The 25,363-nt window shown below is 53.4% G+C and overlaps 1 protein-coding gene across 10 annotated transcripts in view; it reads left to right on the top strand.

Moving 5' to 3' along the window:
* DRC3 (dynein regulatory complex subunit 3) overlaps window positions 1–25,363 on the top strand; it is a 39,338-nt gene that overhangs the window by 8,247 nt on the left and 5,728 nt on the right. For 9 of the 10 annotated variants that reach the window (XM_070228333.1, XM_014729107.3, XM_005597834.4 and 6 more), the window contains 8 exons: window positions 1,701–1,867; window positions 10,127–10,273; window positions 14,459–14,578; window positions 15,307–15,419; window positions 17,029–17,203; window positions 21,118–21,249; window positions 23,000–23,070; window positions 24,554–24,677. In XM_070228333.1, the coding sequence (XP_070084434.1) occupies window positions 1,701–1,867; window positions 10,127–10,273; window positions 14,459–14,578; window positions 15,307–15,419; window positions 17,029–17,203; window positions 21,118–21,249; window positions 23,000–23,070; window positions 24,554–24,677 (1,049 nt within the window). Of the gene's footprint in view, window positions 1–1,336; window positions 1,453–1,700; window positions 1,868–10,126; window positions 10,274–14,458; window positions 14,579–15,306; window positions 15,420–17,028; window positions 17,204–21,117; window positions 21,250–22,999; window positions 23,071–24,553; window positions 24,678–25,363 lie in introns of those variants that run through there. The other variant, XM_023653659.2, reaches the window with a different exon arrangement.

Raw genomic sequence — 25,363 nt, 5'->3', positions numbered from 1 at the left:
CAGACGTAAAACAAGTGTCACGGGTTCCCATGAGACGCTCCTGTGATGCTTAGCGTTCCATGATTTTGGAGAGAGCAGAATTGGAAAGTTCTGGTAAGAGGTCAGGCTCCCCTCCTCAGAGCACTATGTCCAGCTGTAGTGCTTGTCACCCAGGGACCCAGTGAATGCCAGGAAGATCTGGGTCCCTGGGATGCAGGGGGGATGGGGTAGATGGCACTCCGATGGTCCAGCATAGCCCTCCACGTGCATGCACAAGCCCTGCTGGTGGGCCACTACCGTCAGCTGCCGCAGGGCTGCGCATGTGCCAGATTCAGCTAGTACTGGCTCTTGAAATCTGATTGTGTACATCTTGTCCCAATTTCGCATTCAGGGATGTTAATGTTAGTAACTTGAAATTGGCCATGGTGGGAATATTTACACCACAGAAATTGTCATGCACTAGAAATCAGGGCTTCCTGCCACCCTCGCCACCCTGTTATTAAACATTTACCATCACGCCACTAGTTCTGGTGGGGTGGGGCCCAGCCCCCAAAGAACAGAACCTGGCTGCATGCTGGGAAAGAAGTGGGCAGGCGTGGCATTTGGTAGGCCCCAGTTCAAACCCCAGCCCTGCCATGAACTAAGTGATTCTGCACAAATTATTTCACCCCTCTGAACCTCAGCTTCTTTATGTGCTGTGTGATCTTGGGCATATTACCACCAGGCCCCTTTAAATCTGTTACCTCGTCCGTAAAGTGAGGGTGATGATACCTATGCTCTGAGGGTGAAATAGGTAAGGCACTCAGAGGGCCTTGCGTAGAGAAAGGGACAATAAATTATCATTAGTCTCAACTGTCAACAGGTGATAGGCCCTGCTATTACGACATGGATAAACTGACTTCCCAAATCACCTTTTGAATATGGTAACTTGCAGCTGTCGTGATCGTCTTTCCAAGCTCATGAAAAATTCCTAGTTGGGGCCTCTGAGACGTGGTGTTCCAGGACAGGGTTGCAGCCCCAAACCCAGCCAGCCTTGAAAACGTGTGGCGTGGGAAAAAGTACTTTTATTCTCAAAGATGTGAAACTTGGGCTGGAGAGGATCTTGACATCTCAGTTGGGGTTTGGAGGAGCCTGAGTCAGCTATGATGTAGCTGGAAGAACCTGGCCTGTCGCGCATCCAGGGAGGGGCCCTGGATGAACTCTGGCAGCATCATGGTTAGCTGTGTGGCTTTGGGCAAATCACTGAGCCTTTCTGAGTTTCAGCTTCCCAGTTGAGCAAATGAGGAGAGAAATTCCAAAGGGCGGCTCAGGGCTGTTCAGCACTTAATGCTAGACAGACAGGTGATATTATTACTAAAATGCTCATAGGAGTCAGGGAAGAGGACACGCTGCAACCGGCTCCCCCACTCCAAGGTGCACTTTTTCGGACCTGCTAGTAAGCATTCCATCCCAGAGCAATGACGGACCATAGATGTGAGTATTCGCCCACATGTCCCCTGTCGGAAAGATGAGTGGCAGAACTGGAGAGGGTGGTGAAAGTCAGACTGCGGGAAGAATTTGTGCAGGGCTTCTAGAAAACCATAAGCCATCAGACAGTGAGTCAGTTCCAGGCCCGAGGGCTTGGTGCTGGCTCCCGGGGCATACGTAGCCCTGATGGGTTTGTCTCAGAGCAGTCTACCCCCTAACTCATCACCGGACCCTCATGGCCCTTTTCCTTCCAGACCTGTCCTTCAACAACATCGAGGCCATCGAGGGGCTGGACGCCCTGGTGAACCTGGAGGACCTGAGCTTGTTCAACAACCGGATCACCAAGATCGACTCTCTGGACTCCCTTGTCAAGCTGCAGGTGCTGTCACTGGGCAACAACCAGATCGGCAACATGATGAATGTGAGTGTTCAGGTGGCAGGGCCGAGACTGCCACCTGCGGGCAGAGGGGGAGCCAGGCGCTATAGTTGGGGGAGTGGCTGGGGCGGTCTGTGGCAAGGGGAAAGGCAGGCCTAGCCTTCCGGATCTTCCCCATTTCCTAGAAAAGCCAGAAATCCAGATTATTCCATGAGAGATTTGATCATGTTTACACACCATGCTTAACCCAGCAAAGCCCACCTATGGGGGCAAGTTTGTTCCTCTGCCTTGGTGGGGTCTCTCTTTCCCTGAGCCCCACACTCACTTAACAAACATTTGCTGAGGTGAGGACCTATTGGACGTGGGGCATTTTTCCTATGCCCAGTGGGTACAGAGACCCACAAGGTATGGTCTCTTTGGGATTGACCAGCATACACTCACATAATCAAAACACAAGGTGACAAGAAGCTGGTGTCCTCCCCAGGGTGCCAGACTTGTGTACCTGTGAGGCGGCAGGGGTCAATGGTCATTTGGGGGAAGGCGGGCTGCCCCCCCACACACCCCAACAACAGGTTCATGCAGCAAGCTAGGTCAAGACCCCGGCAGCTGGGGATGTGGCAATGTTCATAAGGGTCCTGTGTCGGAGATGACATTACCACGGGCTGGCCCGGTGGCGCAGTGGTTAAGTTCTCACATTCCGCTTCTCAGCGGCCCGGGGTTCGCCGGTTCGGATCCCGGGTGTGGACATGGCACCGCTTGGCACACCATGCTGTGGTAGGCATCCCACATGTTAAAGTAGAGGAAGATGGGCATAGATGTTAGCTGAGGGCCAGTCTTCCTCAGCAAAAAGAGGAGGATTGGCAGTAGTTAGCTCAGGGCTAAAAAAAAAGATAACATTACCAGACTGCCCCTCGGACAGAACTGTAGCTGGGACCTGCTTCTCCAGCCTGCCTGCCAGTCCTGGTTGCTGTTCAGTACCCTTTCAAGATTCTTTTTCTACTTGGCTCAGTCAGATGGCCTGGGTCCAAAACCCAGCCTCATGCCCCACAGCTTGAGTCCGCCACACCTCAGTTTCCTCATCTGTAAATTGGAGATAATGGCCACAGCCCACCTGCCAGGCTCTCGCGGGAATCAAGTGAGCTGATGAGCTAAGGACTTCATCAGCGCGGGGCTGGAGTGTGCATGCCTAACAGGAACGGGACTGCTGTAGCTGAGATCCTTCCTAGAGCAGAGCATCAGGAGAGGAGAGGTGACTTCTGATCAGGCTCCTTAAAAGATGATTGCAATTTTGTCATCCAGCAGAAGGAAAAGGCTTCCCAGGAGGAGGGAATGGTGTGAGCAAAGGCCTGGAGGCGCACTTGGGCTGCCTGCCCGGGAATGCACAGCTCCCTGGAAAGGCCCAAGGTCACTGGGTGTGTGACGCAGGGCGGCACCCAGGGCTGGCCGGCCACAGCAGCCGAGCGGAGCTGTGGAGGGCTTTTGTGCTGCGGTGTGTCCAGGGCAGGACTGCGTTTTGGAAACCACCATGAGGATGGATTTGAAGGGGATCATGGGAATGGGTGAAGCAAAGATGGCACCATCAGAAAGGTGCTTTGCCTGCTGAACAGAAAAGCTCGCCCTAAGCAAGCTGAAAGCATGGCTGAGGCAAGGACTTGGGTGTGGGTGGTGTGTTTGGGAGGTGATCTCGGGAAGCTGGAGCAACCCAGAGGGCAGGAAAAACCAACCTGCAGGTGGTTACTAAGGCTGCTGCAGTAGGTAAGGGGACTCAATTCTGCTGGGTCTTCAGAAGTGTCCAGAATGCCCCCCAGAAGTGAACATCTGAAGGGCAGGGAGCCTGAGGCATCGTTTATCCCCCGACCCGGCCTGTCCTTCAGGAGCTAAGGGATGCCTGGGAGTGGGGATTAAGTCCCTCCTGCCCTTGTGTCTGGGTGGGCCTCAGAGAGCTAAGGCGGAGAGAGATGAGGTGGGTGCGGTCAGCAAGAGTTCATCACAGCTGCGCCTGAGGCGGGAGCTGAGCCAAGCCCCAGCCACAGACCATGAAGACGTTTACCGCCATGATTGCTGCCCTTGTGAGGAGGGCAGGCTTATCACCAGGGCTTGGAGGACGCGGGTTCTTTCTGCCACTTGGCCCTACCATCCTCAGCATCTCCCTGGGCTGATTCTCTTCATGGTTGTAGTCAAGCAGTCAAGACCACAGGTTCCTTGTCCACATCTAGCAGGACAGAGAGCACAAGAAATCTCCCCCAGCAGTGACCCTTGAGTCTGATAGCGGCCCACACCTACCCTCAGGCCAGTACCCTAGCAGGGTGATGGCCAGCCTGGGTGGCCTAGATGAATGTCCTGGAGTGGGTTAAGCACCAACTTCTTACCTGTATTTAAGTTTGTCTAGTGGGACCGAAGCCCGGACCTGTGTAATCTCAGAAGTTCACCCTGCACAGCAGACAGGAGGACGCAGCCGCGCCAGTGCCCCTTCAGGGTGCAAGTCCTCACTGCTGAGCCTGCCCTCTGCTTTCTGGGGGCGGGGCAGCCAAATGCTGGCCAGTCAGACTGTTGGGTGAGGCATGGAGGGGCCAGGTAAACTGAGTCAAGAGCTGAGATTTAACTAGTCACTGACTATCTGGCCTTGGGCCAGTGACTTAGAGGTCTAGGGGCCCATTTGCCCACCCGTAAAATGGGAATAACAATAGTCCTAGCCCATAGGTTATTGTGCCTAATATAGGGCCTGGCACATAGTGGCTACACAGAAAGTGATGGTTATTCAGGAATTTTCAGATTAAGGATTAGCCCCAAACAGCCCCAAATCTTGCTGTTTGAAAACCTTCCGAGCAGTCAGAGCTGTTCCTGCCTAGGTAAGTCCAGTACCCCTGGGCCTACATGTCAAGGGATCTCTTCTGACTTGTTCCCATTTGTAGACTTTAATGGACCCCACATCCGCTCCCTAAAGGCCAGGCCTGGGTGTGGTGGTGGGCACCAACTCGCAGTCCGTGCCCAGGTCCTGCTGTGGATGCCCTACTCCCTCCCCTGGCCTTGGGTAGTCTCCCACTCGACCCCTGCAGGGACTGGGCAGGAAGAAACCCCATCCGCTTTTCCCAGTGGTTTGCTGGGAGCCAGATGGCCCCTTGAGAATATGAAAGAAGCAGGTAAACTCAGTCCACAGAGAGAAAGAGGAAGGAAGAAGGCACCTGGGGAGAAGCTGCCAGGGAGTGCTGAAGTATCTGGGTCCAGATTTCATTGTTCTGGAAGCCTGGCCAAATCCCAGAGATGCTGGGGCCCCTGGATCCTCTTCGCCTAATAGGCTTCAGCCCTCAGTGACTTGACCTGCAGAGTCCTTGGTGAGGGCTCGGCGAGCCGAGGAATCAAAAGAAAGATTTCTTGGACTCTCAAGATCTGGCAGTAGTGCTCTTTTATTCAGAGAATAGCATGGAGTAGCATGGGGACAGGACCCATGGGCAGTGAAGAGCCACAGTGGGTTGAGGGTAGGGCTAAATTTAAGACATAGGTATGTGAGTTGTCTCTTTACAAGACAAAGGAAAGATTATGTAAAAAAAAAGTCATTAAAATGGTATCAATGTGGATAGGGTCTGGTTATCGGGTAGTCCTATAACTTTTAGATAAGAATCAGATTGGATCAGGTCAGGAGTCCTATGCTTCCCGGAGGATGATATAGATCCAGATCCCTATGTAGGGCAGGATGCCTTGGGCTTCTCCCTGGGGCAGCCTTGATCGTCATCATCCTGACAGAATAACCTATGGGCTGCTAGCATCTTTGATTTTAGCCCTTCTCTGTACTGTGTATCTGACATCTAATTATATACTTTCTTGTTATTTATTTGCTAGGATTATTTTAATACCTGTTTATTGCATAAAAACAAGCAGAGGTTTCAGTAGGACTCAGGGCACACAGGGAAGAGCCTCTGTGGCTCCTGCGTCAGTCCCTGCTTCCCCTTCCAGAGGCCACAGCTGCTTCGAAGTTGCACATGTGTCTTTCCAGGCATCTTGTTGTTTAAACATTTTGTGCAATTGTCTCATCTGTCTGGCTACCCTCCAAGTGCCTGCCTTCAGTCCCATCTCCTCCGAGTCATCCATTCCCACTTTGCTGGATCATTCCGCCACTTAGATGGCATGATGCATTTTCCCAGTCTCCCATGGGTGGACTTTGGAATGGTTTCCAACCTCCTGCTGAGTCACGCAGGCTGCAGTGGATGTCCTTGAACAGGGCTACTTCGCATCTGGATGAGGGCATCTGTAAGATAAATTCCTCCAGGTGGAATTGCTGGGCCTGAGGGCATGTGCATTTTTTATTTTGATGGATCTTGCCAAATTGCCATCTATAGAAGTAGGAGTATTTACAAACCTACCAGCAATTATGAGAAAGCCCATTTCTTTTCACCTTCCACAACACGCTTTCTTATCAAACCTTTCTCTCTTTGACAATCTAAAAGATGAGAAATTAAATCTCATTGGGAGAGCTCTTAAAAATGAAATCAGATCCTGTCTCCCCAGTCCGTAAATACTTACAGCTCCAATGGCTTTCATTGTTCTTAGAACAAAATCTAAACTCTTGACCGCAGCCTACAAGGTCAAGCGCTGACCTTGTCTCCAGTCTCCCGCAGGTCCTTCCTCCAGCCGCCCCACCACAGGGCGCTGCGGGAAGGCCCCTCAGGGACTTTGCCTGTGTCCTTTTGATGCGGGGTTGGTGAGCCGAGGAGTCGAAAGAAAGATTTCTTGGACTCTCAAGATCTGGTAGTGCTCTTTTATTTAGAGAATAGTGTGGAATAGCATGGGGACAGGACCCATGGGCAGTCAGAGCTGCTGCGCCGGCATGGGGACAGGGCCCATGGGCAGTCAGAGCTGCTGCGCCGGCATGGGGACAGGGCCCATGGGCAGTCAGAGCTGCTGCGCCGGCATGGGGACAGGACCCATGGGCAGTCAGAGCTGCTGCGCCGGCATGGGGACAGGACCCATGGGCAGTCAGAGCTGCTGCGCCGGCATGGGGACAGGACCCATGGGCAGTCAGAGCTGCTGCGCCGGCATGGGGACAGGACCCATGGGCAGTCAGAGCTACTGCGCCGGCATGGGGACAGGGCCCATGGGCAGTCAGAGCTGCTGCGCCAGCATGGGGACAGGACCCATGGGCAGTCAGAGCTGCTGCTGGCATGGGGAGCTGCTGCTGCCGTGGGCATGGGGACAGGACCCATGGGCAGGCAGAGCTGGTGCGGGGGGACAGGACCCACGGGCAGTCAGAGCTGCTGCTGCTGCCCTGAGTTGAAGGTTAGGGTTAATTTTATAAGGCATGGGTATGTGAGTCATCTCTTTACAAGACAAAGGAAAGAACATGAAAAAAAAGTTAAAATGGTATCAGTGCAGGTGGGGTCTGGTCATTGGGTGATCCCATGACTTTTAGACAAGAATCAAATCGGATTAAGTAAAGGTCAGAAGCCACCACCCTAAATCAGTTACATGAGATTGCCAGACAGCAACCAACTTAAGTTCTTGCCTTCCCCATTAAGAGTTTCTAGGGACAAGGTCATCTCTCTTCTTCCTGATACAGAGAGGGAGGCACCTTTTACAGATAGAGATTTACCTTACAAATGTAAATGTGTCCCAAAAAGGGCAAGTTCCATTCCCCAGAGCCTCCCTCCCTGTCCCAGTTTATCAAAAGCAATCAGCCCCAAACAGTCCCGATGCCAAAGAGACATATCCTGGGGTTGCCAGTTTCAGGTCCCTACAAGGTCATCCCCCCTTCCTTCACAAATGCAAATATCTCTCAAAGAGCAAGCAAATTCCAGTCCTCGGAGCCTGCTTCTCATCTGCAGTTTTAAAAATAACCAGCCTAAAATCCTCATCACTTTCTGCTCCTGAGAATGCACTCTCCTCTGCTTCTCCACGGCTGGCTCCCGTAGGTCTCAGATTAATGTCACCTTCATAGAGACCTCTGTGTCCTCTACTGAAGAAAGGTCCTTCCTGTTATTTTCTCTCATGGCCCCTCTTTATTATCTTATAGAACTTTCCCCAAACTGTCATGATTTTATTTACATTTACCTTTTTTTTTTTTTAAGGAAGATTAGCCCTGAGCTAACATCTGCTGCCAATCCTCCTCTTTTTGCCAAGGAAGACTGGCCCTGAGCTAACATCCGTGCCCAGCTTCCTCTACTTTATACGTGGGACGCCTACCACAGCATGGCTTGCCAAGTGGTGCCATGTCCGCACCTGGGATCTGAACCGGTGAACCCCGGGCCGTCGAATCGGAACATGCATACTTAACCGCTGTGCCACCAGGCGGCCCTTATTTACTTTTAAAAATGTTCTTGTGCCCTGCCCCGAGAATGTCAACTTTTGCTATAAGGGCAGTGACTATGTGGGCTTTGTTCCCACTGTGTCCCGAAGGCCCAGCATGTGCCTGAGGCCTCACAGGTGCTTAATAATGTTTATTGAATAAATAAATGACTGAAAGAAATTCCTTCAGAAAAGCATGCCAGGTTTCTTTTCTATCTTTTGCATAGTACAGTGTCTAGGTGTTCAGAAGATGCTATCAGAATGAAATATTAGGGGCCGGCCCCATGGCCGAGTGGTTAAGTTCATGCGCTCCACTTCAGCGGCCCAGGGTTTCACCGGTTCGGATCCTGGGCGCGGACATGGCACTGCTCATCAGGCCATGCTGAGGTGGCATCCCACATGCCACAACTAGAAGGACCCACAACTAAAAATACACAACTATGTACTGGGGGGCTTTGGGGAGAAGAAGAAGAAGAGGAAAAAAAAGAAGATTGGCAACAGATGTTAGCTCAGGTGCCAATCTTTAAGAAAAACAAGAATGAAATATTAGCTATCTGGTTGACTTTTTTCCCATTTTACTAAAAATAGAATATAGGAAGAATAAACCACAGTTAGGGGAATGTTCCACTAGCTATTATCCAGTTAATCCAAGGTTAACTATAAACTGGCTTCCATTTAACTTGAGAAATTTGGACCTTTCCCAGGGCTTTACAATCTAAATGGCACAGCTCTCCTGAGTGAGCAGTAATGATGATAACAGCCGCAACCACTGTTTAGTGAGTAGTCCAGAGGTGCTCTTCTGAACGTTTTTCATAGCTGATCTCCTTTGGTCCTTACTGATGAGGATTTTTAGGCTGCTTAATTTTAAAATGGCTTATGATGAGGATTTTTAGGCTGGTTAGTTTTAAAACTACAGATGAGATTCAGGCTCCAAGGAGTGGAATTTGTTTGCCCCTTTGTTGGGAAACATTTACATTTCTAAGGGAAACCTCTATCTGTGAAGATGCCTCCCTCTCTGTGCCAGGAAGAAGGGGGGATGATCTTATCTCTAGAAGCTCTTAATCAATGCCAGAGGCAAGAACTTAAGTTGGTTGCTGTCTGGCAATCTCATGTAACTGATTTAGGGTGGTGGCTTCCGACCTTTACTTAATCCAATTTGATTCTTGTCTAAAAGTCATGGGATCACCCAATGACCAGACCCCACCTGCACTGATACCATTTTAACTTTTTTTCATGTTCTTTCCTTTGTCTTGTAAAGAGATGAATCATATACCTATGCCTTAAATTTAGCCCTAACCCTCCACTCGGGGCAGCAGCAGGAGCTCTGACTGCCCGTGGGTCTTGTCCCCAGGCACCAGCTCTGCCTGCCCATGGGTCCTGTCCCCATGCCAGCGGGGGCAGCAGAAGCAGCAGCAGCAGGAGCTCTGACTGCCCGTGGGTCCTGTCCCCACGCACCAGCTCTGCCTGCCCATGGGTCCTGTCCCCATGCCAGCGGGGGCAGCAGCAGCGGCTCTGCCTGCCCATGGGCTCTGTCCCCATGCCAGCGGGGGCAGCAGAAGCAGCGGCAGCAGAAGCTCTGACTGCCCATGGGTCCTGTCCCCATGCTATTCCACACTATTCTCTAAATAAAAGAGCACTACTGCCAGATCTTGAGAGTCTAAGAAATCTTTCTTTCGACTCCTTGGCTCACCGACCCCGCATCACTTATAACACCTGTAACAGACATAACATCCTCATACCCATTTTACACATGGGAATTGAGGCTCACAGATGTTAGGTAGCGTGACCAAGGTCCTATAACCAGCATTTGAACCCAGGTCTGCTGATTCTTTGGAAAGCCCATGCCTGACCGAAGGCCTCAGTACAGCATCCAGCCTGGAACTCCTGAGCTTCCTCCACGCCTGTCACTCCACCCAGTGCTGAAGGCACTGTGGCCAGTCTGCAAACTCCAGCAGAGTACAGAGGACATGGGCTGCCAGGTACGTTTTAAGGCCTGCAGCAGCCAAGAAAGTGGGCCTTTCTCCACAGATCATCTACCTGCGGCGGTTCAAGGACTTGAGGACACTCAGCCTCTCTGGGAACCCCATCGCCGAGGCAGAGGATTACAAGATGTTCATCTGTGCCTACCTTCCCGACCTCGTGTACCTGGACTTCCGGCGCATTGACGACCACATGGCAAGTGTCTCCCTCTGGGTCTCCGAGCTCTGTGAGTCAGTCTTTAGGCACCCCAGGTTCTATGGAAAGGGGCACTGAGGTGGAACTCCCCGTCCGCACGAAGAGGAGAGAAAGGGCAGCTCCCTCTTCCTACCCCCTTTTACCTGCCTCTGTCTGTGATTGCTGCAGAAGCCTGGTGGGAACTGTCTAGTGTGCTCACGGCAGCCACGCCCCCTCCACCTCACAGCCATCCTGTACTGTCTGGTTTTCTGGACGAAGAAGTTCAGGAGACCAAGTGAGGTTCAGCAATTAGCCAGGATCAGCAGCTCATGGCAGAGCCAGAATCTCCCCTCCTCTGTGTGACCTGGGAGCAATGTTAACAGCTAGCTGCTCTTGTGCACTTACACACAAAGCACATTGTGTCATTTCAGCACAACCTGTGAGGCAGGCCTGCTCTCATCTGCAGCTTGCCGGTGGAGAGTTGTCACAGGGAGATGACCCGCCCTGGGAGCTCACAGCCAGTGGTGGGCAAGCTGGGAATGGGACCCAGGCAGTCTGGCAGCAGAGCCCATGCTTTCAGCCCCTGTGTGGGGCTCACTCGGCAAGGAGGGCCTTTCCCCCGTCCAGTGGCTGGTCTGTCCGCTGCATGCCTCTTTCCCACTTCCTCTGCTATGAGCTGGTCCCCTTTCACTTGTTTCTCGCTCTTTCTGGTGTGATCAGTTTGTGGGTACTTTCCTCATTGGAAAAAAAGAAGCTGGCCCAGTTGTGAGGACTTTGGTAGCGAGACCAGGATGTCTCTGCATAGTGGGTGCTGAGGAGACTGAGGACTGTGTGACCTGTCCACTCCTCACAGGAAGCTGGTGCCTTTCCTGGGAGAAAGGAGCCTGTTTGGTTGCACTGAGGTGATGGGGGAGCACCCAAGAGAGCCAGCGGAAGCAGGGAGGAAGGCTGGCCCACAGGTCTCAATGCTGACCTTACCCAGCCTGGACTGTGGGGCAGAGCCCAGCCCCCCGGTGGACCATGCTGCCTTACAAATGTGGAGCCCTCCACTCGTCGGCACCTTCGTGGGAGGTCCACAGAGACATTGTGGGGGCTTTCTTTCGTCCCCTAACAGTACAAGAATCTGAGATTTTGAATTCTAAAAATTCTGAAGTCTTATTTTTTCATTTAGACAGTAAGTTTTTTTTTTTTTGAGGGAGATTAGCCCTGAGCTAACTGCTGCCAATCCTCCTCTTTTTGCTGAGGAAGACTGGCCCTGAGCTACTATCCATGCCCATCTTCCTCTATTTTTTATACGTGGGACGCCTGCCACAGCATGGCTTTTGCCAGGCGGTGCCACGTCTGCACCTGGGATCCGAACTGGTGAACCCCAGGCCGCCAAGAAGCGGAATGTGCGAACTTAACTGCTGCGCCACCAGGCCGGCCCCCCCCTTTGTTTTTTTGAGGAAGATTAGCTCTGAGCTAACTACTGCCAGTCCTCCTCTTTTTGCTGAGGAAGCCTAGCCCTGAGCTAACATTTGTGCCCATCTTCCTCTACTTTTTTATACGTGGGATGCCTACCACAGCATGGCTTGCCAAGCAGTGCCATGCCCGCACCCGGGATCCGAACCAGTGAATCCTGGGCTGCCGAAGCAGAACATGCACAGTTAAGTGCTGCGCCACCGGGCCGGCCCCTAGACAATAATTTGAAAGGCAACATGGGCTCAAATGCTTGGAATAGGCTAATGAGCTGTTGGGGGGTGTGTTTCGCTCATTATAAAACTGTGGGACAGCCTAACACTGCACAGTTCCAAAGCCCCTCCCCAGGCATTTTCTCCTTGGTCCCTAGAAGTTTCCATAAAGGGCAGGCAGCACAACCTGGGCATCCCCATTGTGCCGAGAGGAAACAAAGGCTCCTTTCACTATTCAGAGACTTGCCTAGAAGCCTCAAGGTAGACAATTAGTAAAAGGTTGTAAGAGCAGAGTTCTGCAAAGCAGGGACACCTCAAACTCCCCTGTCTGCATGCAGTACTGCCTGTCCTTGGACCAGCCACAGCCTGCCCCAAGCCCCCGCCTCTTGGTGCTATAGAGCTTGGGCAGCAGGACAACCAGGCCTAGCCGCAGGCTGACCCGGGGCCAAGGTCAGGCTCTCGGGTGCCTCCCAGCTCCGTGGAGCTCTCCCTGAGGGCTTCCCCGGTTCCCATCGGGCCACTTTTAAGTTGAGGCCCTGGACTGTGCCTGACAGCTGGCCCTCCCCTCAGTCTGGTGCTGAGGAACAGAGGAGAGTCCCAGCAGAGCACAGAATGGGCAGGGGCTGTGAGCTTGGGGCGCTTCGTGTGGGGAGCAGGGAGACAAGCAAGAGGGGCAGGGACCAGTCAGCAGGGCCACGCTGCGATTTAGGGTTTGTCCTGTTGAAGGTGGAGGCCCAAGGAGAATCCTGAGCAGTTTTCAGCAGAATTCATGATATGATCAGCAGTGCAGGGATCCGGTGACGGGTGTGGGGAAGAGAGGATGTAGGAGGAGAGATGTGGGACAGGGAGGGAGAGGCCGTGGTCCTGAGAGAGACAGAGAGAGGGGGTGATGGTGGCCCCACCCAGGGAAGGCTATGGGAATGGAAAGGAGAGGAGGCACTGGATACTAGAGATATTTAAAAATGTAGGCATTTATTGAAGTATAAGTATGTAAGGAAACAATGTAAATGTACAGCTCATTGAATAATAAGTGATCTTTAGAAGGATTTAACTTTGTGCAATTTAAGCTGTTTGCAGCCAAGGCCCAAGTTAAAGCATAAAACTACACTGATTCCTGTACTAGCATCATGTTTGGGCGTGAGGCTGGGACAGTGGAAGGAAAGCTCAGGATCTGGAATTGTACGGGCCCTGGGGAAGCCACTGCCTTCCTTTGTGGAGCCAACATGCCAGGAAGAGAGACAGACAATTAGATCATCCCACAGATACATGAAAATATCAGGAGGGAAGGACATGAGCTGAGATGTACAGGATGGGGGTTGGTGGTTATAGGGTGGCTTCCCCGGGGGAGTGGTTTTGAGCTGGGATCTACAGGACGGGCGGGAGTTGGCTTTGTGAAGGAGTGGCCCAGGCAGAAGGCAGAGCACATTCAAAGGCCCTGTATCAGGAGGCAGCACTGTGAGCAGGCCAGTGGCTGGAGCTTGGAGAGCCGGAGAGAAGGGGAGGGAGGCAGGGCTTTGCAGGCCACAGCAGGAGCTTAGCATTACCCTACGGCCAAGAGGAAGCCATAGAAGGTAAGTGAGGAGCTGACAAAATCAGGTTTGCATTTAACACACATTGCTCTGGCTGCTTGCTGGGGACGGGGTGCATGGGGGAGGCCAGCTAGGAGGCTGAGGCAGGGGTCCTGGCACAACATGATGTGACAGATTAGAGGGGTGATCCGGAGGTAGCAGGGACAGGCCTGGGCACAGCCTGGGTCTGACGGGGAGGGGAGGGTCCAGGATGCCTCCCAGGTCTCTGGCTCGGGTGCTGGCTGGTGGGGCGCCACTCACCTCCACAGGACTCTGGGAGGACAGAGGTCCATCTTGGACATGGTGAGCTGGCAGTGCTCTTGAGGCAGCCAGGGGGTGTGAGGCCATCAGAAGCTCAAGTCTGGTGCTCAGAGCTGGAGTCTAGGCTGGTGGCAGAGCCCCAGTTGTCGTCCTAGGATGGAGGTGGGCACTGCTTGTGCTTGAAGCCTTGGCACGTGTCAGATCACCTGGGTGCACAGAGGGAGCCGGGAAGGGTGAGGGCTGAGCCCTAGTGGTGCCCGCAGTCTCTGGCACATGCAGAGGGTGCACTAGAGGGGTGTGGGGAGCCAAGAGGTGGCAGAGCACAGAGCCAAGGGCCAAGACCCTTGTGACCAGACCTGCAACTTGTTCTCACTCCTGAAAGAGAGGCAGACACCTGCTGAGGAGGGCGGTGGGGAGCAAGTGAGGCTGTGCATTTGGGCACTCATCACCGTGGCCCCCACCCCCACAGACGCCCTTCAGATCCTCGGCCTGCCATGCTGTCCCCCTCGGCCCCCCACTCCTCTTGGTCCTTCCCTGATTTCCCTTAGAATACTTGGAAAGAGCCATTCTTGTCCACGCAGCCTCTAAAAGGGGACCCATCCAAATGCCCACCCACGCTTGGGAGGCCACAGGATGGCAGAGGCCCACATGGCTCAGAGGGACCAGATGTGCCCTGGTAATGATGCCACTTCCTCTTTCCCTATCAGAAAGAGCTGGCAGAGATGAAGCACCAGTACAGCATTGACGAGCTGAAGCACCGGGAAAACCTGATCCAGGCACGGCTGGAGGATGAGCAGGCCCGGCGGGAGGAGCTGGAGGAGCACAAGGTATGCTCCGCCTGGAGGAGCCCTGCTCCCCACCGCTCCCTGCCCCTGCTCAAGGTTGCTGGCCACAGGGCGTCGGCCCAGTTCAACGAAGGTCAGCAGGACCCAGGCCCCAAAACCTGTCTTTTGATTGAAAACAGATGCTGTGTAGCCACGCCTGGCTCTCATGGAGCATGGAAATCATGCCCCATCGGCAAGGCCCAAGCCCGGTCACCATGGCCTGCCTGCCACCTTCCTGCAGGCCCAGCTCCATCTTAGCCCAGACCCCACGTGCCTTGTCTCCTCACGGGCATCCCTGCCTGCGGGGCGTGAGGGGGGGAGATTGTGCTGAAACATTCTGTCAGGGCAGCTCCTTTTCTTAAAATCCTTAGGCCTTTCCCCATGGCAGCCAGGAAGATTCAACTCCCTTACTCAGCACCGGCCTTGGATTCTTTCCTCCCCGCAGTCCCCACCCCTCCCTCCAGCCAGACCAAACCGTGTGTGACTTTCAGTTATATGCCTCTGGACCTCCGCATGTGCCAGGCCCTTTGCCCACGCCCTTACCCCCCCCACCCCCCCCCCACCCCCCGCCTTCCTGGAGGGCTGAAGCCCAAGTGCAGTGGCCCTGTCTCCATGAAGCATCCACCAGCCCCAGTGCCCAGCACAGGGCCCCGCCTAGAGAGCCCTCCCCCAGAGCGTGTGGGATGAATCCATCCTGAGCCGGCCTGAGCCAGCTGTGTTTCCCACTGTAGGCTGCATTCGTTGAGCACCTGAACGGCTCCTTCCTGTTTGACAGCATGTATGCTGAGGATGTGGAGGGCAGCAAGCTGACCTGCCTGCCTGGTGTGAGTGAGCTCCTTGAGGCATATCCTTCCAAGTTCACAGCCACCTCCTCTGGCAGAGCCTGGGCCCCATGCCACCCACCTGCCCCTGCCTGGGGCAAGTCCCTTTCCACTCCGGGCCTCAGTTTCCCCATCTCTCTTGTGAGACCCTGGAAGGTAAAACCCCCACTTTGGGCAACGTATGCAAGAGGCAGTGCAGAGCCAGGTCGGCTGAGCTGCTTGGGGAAGTGCTGTCAAGGTTCCAGGGGACACCTGTGTGTCTGGTCAGCATGGCACAGGTCTGTCGTGCTTGACAAGCCAGGTTGTCAGCAATGGAAAATTGATTGAGATGTGTATCCATGGCACTAATCCTCATTGCTCATATATGCTTGTTCCTGCTGTGAGCTTTGCATACACTATTTATAATTTTCTCAACTCCCTATTAGATATGTGCTATTAATTCCACTTTATAGTTGGAGAAGCTAAGCTCGAAGAGGTTGACTTGTCCAGGGTCACACAGTTAGAAACTGAGATTTGAACCCTAGTCTGTGGGTCTAAGAGCCTGCATCCTTTCTCGGTTGGTGGGAGCCCAGAGGATGTGATCTGCACTTGTCATCAAGGCCGTGGCCATGATGACCTGCAGCTGGCTTAAACTGAAAGCTGAGGACTCAGGATAGATGGATAGTGCGGAGAGGAGGCAGTGAGTCACAGAGAGGGTCTGTGGAGCTACCTCGCTGGGTAGAGAGAAACTCACTCTTAAAAATGCAACATTCTTGGGGGGCCAGCACTGTGGCCTAGTGGTTGAGTTTGGCACACTCTGCCTCAGCAGCCTGGGTTCAGATCCCAGGTGTGGACCTACACCATTCAGCAGTGGCCTTGCTGTGGTGGTGACCCACAGGCAAAATGAAGATTGGCAACAGGTGTTAGCTCAGGGTGAATTCTCCTCAGCATAAAAAAAAAATAATAACTAACATTCTGAAAAGGGTTGGGGGCATGGGACTGAGCAGAAGGTGAAGAGCAGGACTCTGGGCCAGAGAGAGGGGCTCCCAGCCTGGCTCTGCCTCCTGACAGCTGGGTGACCTGCGCTTACATCTCGGCTGCAGCACCTGCCTGACCTCCACACCGCAGGTTCTGTCCTGCCCTCATGCTGCAGATGAGGAAACTGAGGCCCCGAGAGGTGAAGTGACTTTCCGGGGAGAAGCAGCAGCATGGCCACGACTTCAACCTGAACCTCTGCTTCAAGCCCATAGTCCCCCACCTCTGCGGTTACCCTCAAAGACAGGACCTTGACAAAGGCCCTCTGGACTACACACCAGAGGTGAACATGCTTACTGCTTGGCTCCCTGGCCGGGTGTGGCTTCCCCTGGGCTCCCAGTGCCCCCCTGGCTCCCCAGGTCCCTCCAGGGTCTCTTCTGGAGCTTTGCTTAGCATGTCTCTCCTCTGCCCTGTGGTCTCCTCCCCTCCCTCTGCCTCCTACCCTCACACGGGTCCCATTCCTGGATCCCTCAGACTGAGTGTGGAGATGCCCAACCACCACATTGCACTCCAAATCCTGACTCCTGGCCCTGAGCGGGAGTTCCCACCACCCTCGTCCTGTGCCCTCCCCACAACCTGCCCCTGAGACAGCGTCCAGCTTCCTTAACAGCCACTCACCTACAAGGACAAATTTGTCATCATCTGCCTGAACATTTTCGAGTATGGCCTGAAACAGCAAGAGAAGCGGAAAGTGGAGCTTGACACCTTCAATGAGTGTATCCACGAGGCCATCCAGGAAAACCAGGAGCAGGGCAAGCACAAGATCGCCAAGTTCGAGGAAAAGCACTTGCTAGTAGGCTCCACCCCTCCCCTCCCCCTTCCTGCCTCCTGCTCCAGGTGCTGACGTGGGCCTGGCCTCCTGGAGGGACTGCAGCCCCTGTACCTCTGACAACCCCTGAGGCCCGTGGTCATTGTCCCCATTTGCCAGGGATCACACAGCTCAGTGGCAGAGCCAAGGTTCAGCCTTCCACCAGCACCACCAACCACAGCTGTGCCAGGCCGAGCCTAGCATGGGGCCTGTGGGTTGCTTCACTTTAGGTGGGCCCCAGGGTTCAAGGTAGCATCATTATTCCTGTTAATAGTGGTGTTTTTATTACCACTGCTATTATGGCATGACGACAACTACTACTTTTCTTTTGTTCATTTGTTCATCTAACAGATGTTTTCTGAGCCCGGCTCTGTGCCCCACCCTAGGAGCCATGCTGGACGTGGCTTCTGCCCTTAAGTGCACCCATCTGGCGGGGCGCAGACAGGCCTTCCCCATCGCGGTCGCCAGCACCCTGCGGGAGGGAAGCGCAGGGCACCTTAACTGGGCTGAGGCTCACAGGGAAGGCTGCCCGAGGGAGGAGGCTCTGCTGGCCCAGGCCGTGTGGCAGGGGCTGTGTGGACTTGGTGGAAACTGTTCCTTTTACTTAGCGTTACTTTCAAAGACCGGATTCCTAGGCTGTCCTAAATCACAGGTCTTTGTGAGACTCTAAGGAAAGCTATGGACCTTCTTTCTCCTCAAAAAACTGCTCACACACACCAAGTATGTCAACGCTTGCCTGCAGCGTCAGGAGCTTCCAGGAGCCCATAAAGTCACTCCTGCTTGAGAACTCTTAGTTTAAAGTAGAGCAAAATCCCCTGATGATGCAGGGCACGTACAATGCGGTTGGGGATGGGCTCCCCTGTGCTTCAGCCCTCCCAGCACCGGCCCGCCTCGTCTCATCAGCCTCACCAGTGGCCAGAGGCCTGTGATTCCACTCCGGACCCTCATCATTAGCTTATAGGGAGGGGTGTTACTGCGGGAGTTCAGACCTGTCAACAGAGGAGCACATTTGGCTCACATGTGTGTTTTGTTTGGCCAGCAGAGGGTTTTAAAACATTTTGAACATCCTGCTGACATTAAAAATGGGAAGATCTCACAGAAAAATGTGGTTGCCAGCTTCTCTAGAGGCAGCTGTCTTCACAGCCTGAGCAGCGGTTGTCCCCTCTAGACAGGCTGCGTCTCCAGTCCCCGGTCCCCCAGTCAAGGCTGGCACATCCTCCCTGGCATTTCTTACCTGGTTCCTGTAGCCACTAGATTTGGGATGCCTCGATGTCAGCCGGCCAGCTCCTCCTGAAGCCCCAGGCCAGGCCTGGCTCCTCAGCAACAAGTCCCCTGGAGAAGCAGAACATGAGCCAAATCACAGCCAGTGCTACACCCTCGCTGGCACCAAGCCCGACTCCCTAATGTGCCACTTCTCACGTTCAGGGTGTGTGTCCTTAGAGCAGGCCAGTCCCCCTGCTGCTGCGGCGCTGGTCCACATGGCTCCCACAGTGCTGATGCCTTCAAAGGCCACCTCGGATGAGCTGACTAACTGGAATGCTCCTCTCCTAGAGCCCAGAGCAGTGGTTCTCATCCAGCCTGCAGAGGGATCCGCAGGGACCTGACAACATGCCAATGCCCCAGCCCAGGGGACAGCCGGGCACTGGGGTTGTTCAGAGCTCCCCAAGTACCTCCGGTGCTCAGCCCAAGTTGAGCCCACTGTTTTGGAAGTTCACAGACTCCATGGGCCTGAGGCCCCCAGTTCCCTCCCCTCACAGGACGCCTCCTCTGAGCTTGTACTGCACTCGTCCCACCCCCCGCCCCCACTAGACCAGGGCTCACACAGTGCCCCCTGCCAGTTCCCAGCAGGTCACACCTCAAGGCCAATGGGTCAGCAGAATGCTCAGGTGGACCCCTCTCTGGTGACCCTCTCGTGGCCTCCATTTCCTCTTTAGTGAAGACAACCACCTCACGGAACTGTAGTGGGGACCAGTGAGGTGAGCAGAGCCAACACAAAATACATGACAGACGGTCTGTGGTCTGTGTGTAGTCGTAGTCACTGTGCATAGGTAACACAAGTGTGTGGCGCAGACACAGAATGAAAAACGTACCCGGGAGGTGCAGTCAAGTCTGCTTCCAGCCTGTGTGTGATGTGTGTGTGTGTGTGTGTGAGATGAAAATGCAGTAGGCACTGTTCTGCTCTTTACTTTGTTATTTTATCTATCCAGCTTGGCGCTCCTTTCAAAACTTGAATTGCTTTATTTTTTTATAACTGTAAAATATCTCATTGCATGGATGATTCATAGTTTATTAAGCCAGTCTCCATTGGTGGACGATTAGATTTTTTCCAGCCTTTTGCTCTTTCAAACAGTGTTGCAATGCATAACTTGGAGCAAGTGTGATCTGCAGGATGAAGTCCTAGAAGTGGAACTGTGCGTTCTGCTTTCCATATTTCTTGCCCACCTGCACTCCACAGAGGCTGGGCCTCCTGCAGCCTTCCGGCTCCCCGCCTGCTCCCCGCCCACTCCCTTGCCAGGCCCCGCCCACTCCCTGGGGGCCAGCCTTACCAGCCCGCTCATCTTTGTCCATCTGGGACACTCGGGGTCTGTGTTTATTTTCTCTTAAGTGGGGGTGAGCATCACACGTTTTACAAACATTTGTATTTCTTGTTCTGTGAACGATTTGTTCTTACAATATGCCCTTACCCATTTTTCTATTTGGTTTCTGGTCTTTCTCTCTCTGTATCTCTTTGTTTTAAAAAAAATTATTACTTTGTAGGAGCTCCTTATAGGCTGAGAAATTAGCCTTGTGTGGGTGAAATGAGTTGCAAATATTTTTCACAGTTTTTTGTTTATCTTGTCATTTTGTGTATGGTGCTTTTGCCATTCAGAATTTTTAAACTTTCATGTAGTAGAATTTATCAATATTTTCTTTTGTTGTACTTAGTAAAGACTTCTCCACTTGGAGATTATTTATTGAAAACCCCCCATTTTTTCCTTTAGTACTTTTATGGCTTTATCTTTTATGTTTAAATCTTCACTCTGTCAGGGATTTGTTTTTACATAAGGCTTGAGGTAGGGATGGAACCTGACTTTTCTCCAGACAGGGTAGCCATCATTATAAATACCAGTCACCCCCCAAATCATGTCCAGTTAGTCTGTCCTTCGTCATGACTCATACCAAATACTGACAGAAACAAGTCGACATTGCATCCAGGGGCCAAGGCCTCAGGCCTTTTGTTAGTGAACATCTGGGATTGAGCGCTGGGCTCGGGCCCCAGGGTGCTCCCCAGCCCATGAGCACCCTCTCATTCCAAACGGGCTGGCATCTGTGTGCCACTGGCATCCACGTGCTCGCTGGGTTCTGTGTGGAGCACCTGGTTTTCTCACAGACTGGACCTGTGCTGTGTTTCCAGTGCCTCTCCACCTGTGCCTGCTGCAGCCTTTTGTCAGCCCCTCTTAGTGGAGCCCCACTGTGAGCCAGACCTCACATGCCTGCCTAGTCCCAGGACTGGTGGAGCAGAGGCTGTCTCCCCTCACATGAGGAAACTGAAGCTTAGAGATGGAAGTGGCACACTCCAGGTCACACTGCTAATAAGTGGCCCAGACAGGATTCAGATTCAGGTCCACGTAACTCTAAAGCTATTGCTCCTTCCACCTGGCGCAGCCACCACTAGTGAAAATCTGACCTAACACAGATTGAGCACTTGCTAGTGCTAGCGTCTCCTCTGGGAGCCTTGAGCCATGAAGAGGGTAAGTATCTTTTACGAGTTCACAAAGCTGGCAAGTGGCAGAGCTGACATTTGAACCTGGGCAGTCTGACCCCACAGTCAAGTTCTTACCCTCAAAACCAAATTGCTGCCTGTCATTAACTAATTACACTCAGTTGTGGCTTCCTAAAGCACGCGCTTTTGTTTCCAGAGTCTAAGTGCCATTCGAGATGAGTCTGAGCTGACCAAGCTCGAGAAGAAGATAGTGGAATACAGCGGAGACATCACGGAACTGTTCAACGTGCTCATGACGCTAGAGATGCAGTTGGTAGAGCAACTGGAGGTGAGGCTGAGGCCTCTGGGCACAGATGTGATGCCACTGTGCCCAGCCAGGCTCATCTCTAAGAACCTGGTGATGCAACTGCAGAACCACATGCCAGCTGGAGTCTTCACGGGCGCTCCTCTGCAGGAAGCGTCCAGTGGCCTTAGCATGTCAGACTACACTTTCCTCCTTGTCAGTCCTGTGTTTGCTTTTAATACATTTCAATCATTTAGATTGCAAATGAGTCCTGTGCAGAATGAGAGGTGAGTACATTCCTCTGGAATGTTCTCCCCTATCCCAGAAGAGCCCAAAGCCTCAGCGGGGAGAGGTTTTTTATTAGACCCATGGTGCCATCTGGGTGCTCAAAAAACAAAGTGGACCCCTACTTGGGCATGAAACACAGGCTCCTCCGCATCGCAGCCTGTAGTCGCTGCATCCTGGGGCAAGCGAGGAGCCTGCAATTGGGGACTAAGTAGTGAAATGAAAAGCGCTGCTATCTAAATGCCTCAGCGGCCAGGCCAGAGCAACCTGTGTGTCCACAAGACAACAGGCGGGAGTCTGAAGGGCTGTGATGAGCGAACCTCATTGGATGCTGCCATGGCTGGGCCAAGAGATAGCGCCTAATCAGTTCCTCTTGTGTCAAGTGACATCACAGAAGCAGGAGGGATTCCCCCACCACCAAGCAGATGCTCCCTCCCCACTGGGGAGTGCTCAGGCACCGCAGAAAGCAGCAGGAGGCACGGCAGTGACTCCCAACCTTTTCAAGTGGGGAGATTCCCTTTTCAACATCCCAAAACACCCCAGGGCCTATGCACGGTCAGTGGTACTTGTGTGATCAGTGGCCAAAAAGCTATGAGTGCTTTTCAGTGACCCTATTTTTATTCATTACAACAGTGTTTACACACATTTACACTCAGGTTCATGTGGATGCTCTGTGCCCTCGGCCCACCTGCAGCCCCTGGAGTCTATGGGAGATCAGGGGTGTGACCCATCCTGGGGGCTCACAGGGTAGCAGGTCCACCATGCATCTCCCATTGTTCCCTCAACCAACATTAAGTCCCACTTAGGCCCTGGGTGCCTTGCTGAGCACTGGGATGCAGCAATGCAGGAGTGCCTTCAGGGAGGGAGGTGGAAGCCATGCAGACAGCAGCACGAATGGTGAGAGGTCTGGGGCATTACTGAGGGTTCCCTCTCTGCCAGGTACCTTGCAAAGCGTTTTGTGCAAAGTAACTCATTCGAGTTTCACCACAACTCCATGAGACAGGTACCTCACAGGAAATCCATTTCATAGATGAAGAAGTTGAGGCCCAGGGAAGTTCAATGACGTTCCCAGAATTGCACACATTGATGGAGCTGGGGTACCAACCCAGGCAGTCGCTCTCAGCAACTCCCCTCCCTGTTTCTCTGGACGTGATGGGTGGATGCCAGTGAGAAGCCCAAAGGAAGGGCATTAGCTCTGTGTGTGTATGGGGGCCGGGGTGGGGGGGAGGGTGTGGTAGGACCAGGACAGGTGTTCCTGGCAAAGGGATCAGCATGTGCAAAGGCCTGGAGAAAGCATTGCATTAAACATGCAGGGGTTGGTGAGTAAAAATAGCTGGAGGGTAAAGGAGCTGTGGGAGAGAGGTCAGGAGAGAGCATCAGCTCATGTCTGCCTGGCCTGTGGTTAGAGGAGGCACTGGCTAGGTTCTAAGCAGTGCCTTTTGCTCTGACACTAGGCCAGTCAGGTTCATGTGTAAATATGCATGTTAACTGTGTCCTTTGTCATTTCCAGGAGACCATAAACATGTTTGAAAGAAACATTGTCGACTTGGTGGGACTCTTTATCGAAAACGTCCAAAGCCTATATCCTTTCCCTGACGACCCTCCGTGGGGAGGCCACACCGGGCTCCTCTGCCGCCAGAGGCATGAGGGGAGAAGCGCCTGCATTTTAAACAAAAGGCAGAGAAAAGTAAAGCTTCTTCACAAACTAAGCAGGATACAAATAAGTGGGGTCCCTTCTAGGCGGCCACCTGCAGAATCACCTTCCTGCCCCCGCCCACTGCCCCCAGGTCCCTGAACACTTTGGCAGAGACAGGAAAAAGTCAGTGCTTTATAATCACACTTCACTTTTTACTGGAAATACCTAGGCCCTGTTTGATTTCTGGAAAGATCTATCCTTCCATCAAGGGCTTATTTAATGGTAATCTCTACCTTTGAAATTGGAGGAATGTAAAACTTCCAGTTTTTCACAGGGGGAAAAAGCTCACCTTCAACGGATGGAGATTTGGTACCACTGGACTATTCAAAGGAATGATCCATGGGGTCTGAGGGAGTTCCCTAACCCTCAAAACAAGGTGCCTTGCTGGAGCAAAGGTTTGGGTGCTCAGTAGGTTGCTTTGCGGGGTCCGTTGTTTCCAGTAGAAGATTTGGCATGTTTGTTCTCAAATGAGTGGGAGGCAACACTCCAGAATCCCCACCCTTCCCTCGTGTTGCAGACACACACACTCTGGGGGTGTGGCAACCTCCACATTGAAGACACTGACAAATTATTCATCATAAGTTCATCAGGTCAAATGTCAAGGTTAGGAGCCAACATTTGGGGCATGACCAACCCTTCTGCCACCTGAAATCAGGGCCCTGTCGTGTGAGGGACGAACTGCTGTGCTCCCCCCAGAAGTAAGCCCCTGGTCCTGCCCTCCTGGGCCCGTAGTCCTGCAGGAGACACAAGTTATGGAGGCAATAAATGAGTAGCAGCCAAGCCGGAGACCAGGGCCGGGGGCCTCCCTGATGGTGGGCCAGAGGGTAGATAGGACATTCCAGGCAGAGGAGACAGTCTGTGCAAAGGTCCTGACGACCAGCCAGAGAAGTCTGAGTGCAAGAGAAGGCCATTAGGCCACAATAGGGTGGGGCACCCTTGGAGAGCTATAGACACCCAGAGGGATGGGGTCCCGTCCACCCGCAGCTGTCAGAGCTCACTTTGGCTGCTGTGGGGAGAAGGGCTGCGGGGGGAGACTGCTGCTTAGTCTACTGTCCAGTCAATAGGCCATGGATTGGAAAGAAGTGGACAATGGCGGGACACTGTGAGGAGCCCAGCGCCAAGGGTCAGTGGTGACCAGGTGTGAGGCAAGGTTGGGGGGAGTCAAGATGGCCCTGGGGTTTGGTGCGCGGGTGGACGGCTGTGAAGGCGATGATGCACTGGCCCCTCAGAGTCTGCCCTTCAGCCCTACAAAGTCTGTCTCTAGTGAAATGGCCGGGCCCTCTGAGCGCTTGCGAAGGTCCCAGCCCGCAGGTCAGGGGCATGCCTGGCCTGCTCCAACCCTGGCCTTTGCTTAACTTCTGGCTGCACGATGGCTCAGTGCCGGGACCTGGAGAACCACCACCATGAGAAGCTCCTGGAGATCTCCATCAATACCCTCGAGAAAATAGCCAAGGGCGAGTTTGACGAGGACCTGCCCGACGACGTGCGCTCGGTGAGCACTGCGGTGGGGCTGGGCAGGGCGGGGTGGGGCTGGAGCTCCAGCAACACTGGCCGATGCACAACAGACATGGTCCGTCCCACGTCTGTGGCTCCACTAAACTTGAATATCTCCCGGAGCCTCAGTTTCCTTATCTGCAAAAGGAGACCTTTGAAGGGTGGTGGGCAGATGAAATAGGCTGACAAAGCATGTGGTGGGGCGCTCAGTGGGTCCCAACTAAAGAGGAGCTCATGATAAGTGGGTGGTTTCCAAAAGCTCATTTCTGTGGGGCTTCTGGCGCTTTCTAAGAGAGGCAGTTACAAATAGAGACTAAGGCCTGAGATTTCCCTGAAGGTCGTCTTAACCCTGGATGCGGCATCATGCTGACCCACTTCCCACCAGAACATCCAGAGACGATGGTCAGCCTGGCCCCTGGGTCTGCGTGCTGAGGAGGCTGCAGCCTTCCGCGCTGGGTCTGGTAGCAGCGTGTGTTCTGTCTCTGGGAAGGGGCCCAGGCCACAACGGAGGGGCCCAGGCCAGACACTTTCTTGTCAGGAGCCTGTTTGCATTCCTTCATCATTCCACTCCCGGGTTCTCAGAGTCTCTCCATCTCCATGTCACTACCAAATCAAGCCACCACTGTCCTTTGCCTGGACCACTGGCCTCCTCGCTGCTTTCTTACAGGCTGCTCGCCACATAGC

The sequence above is a fragment of the Equus caballus genome, chromosome 11, assembly GCF_041296265.1.
Source record: "Equus caballus isolate H_3958 breed thoroughbred chromosome 11, TB-T2T, whole genome shotgun sequence".
In the NCBI taxonomy this organism is placed as follows: Eukaryota; Metazoa; Chordata; class Mammalia; order Perissodactyla; family Equidae; genus Equus; species Equus caballus.
This window is presented reverse-complemented; position numbering and strand designations above follow the sequence as displayed.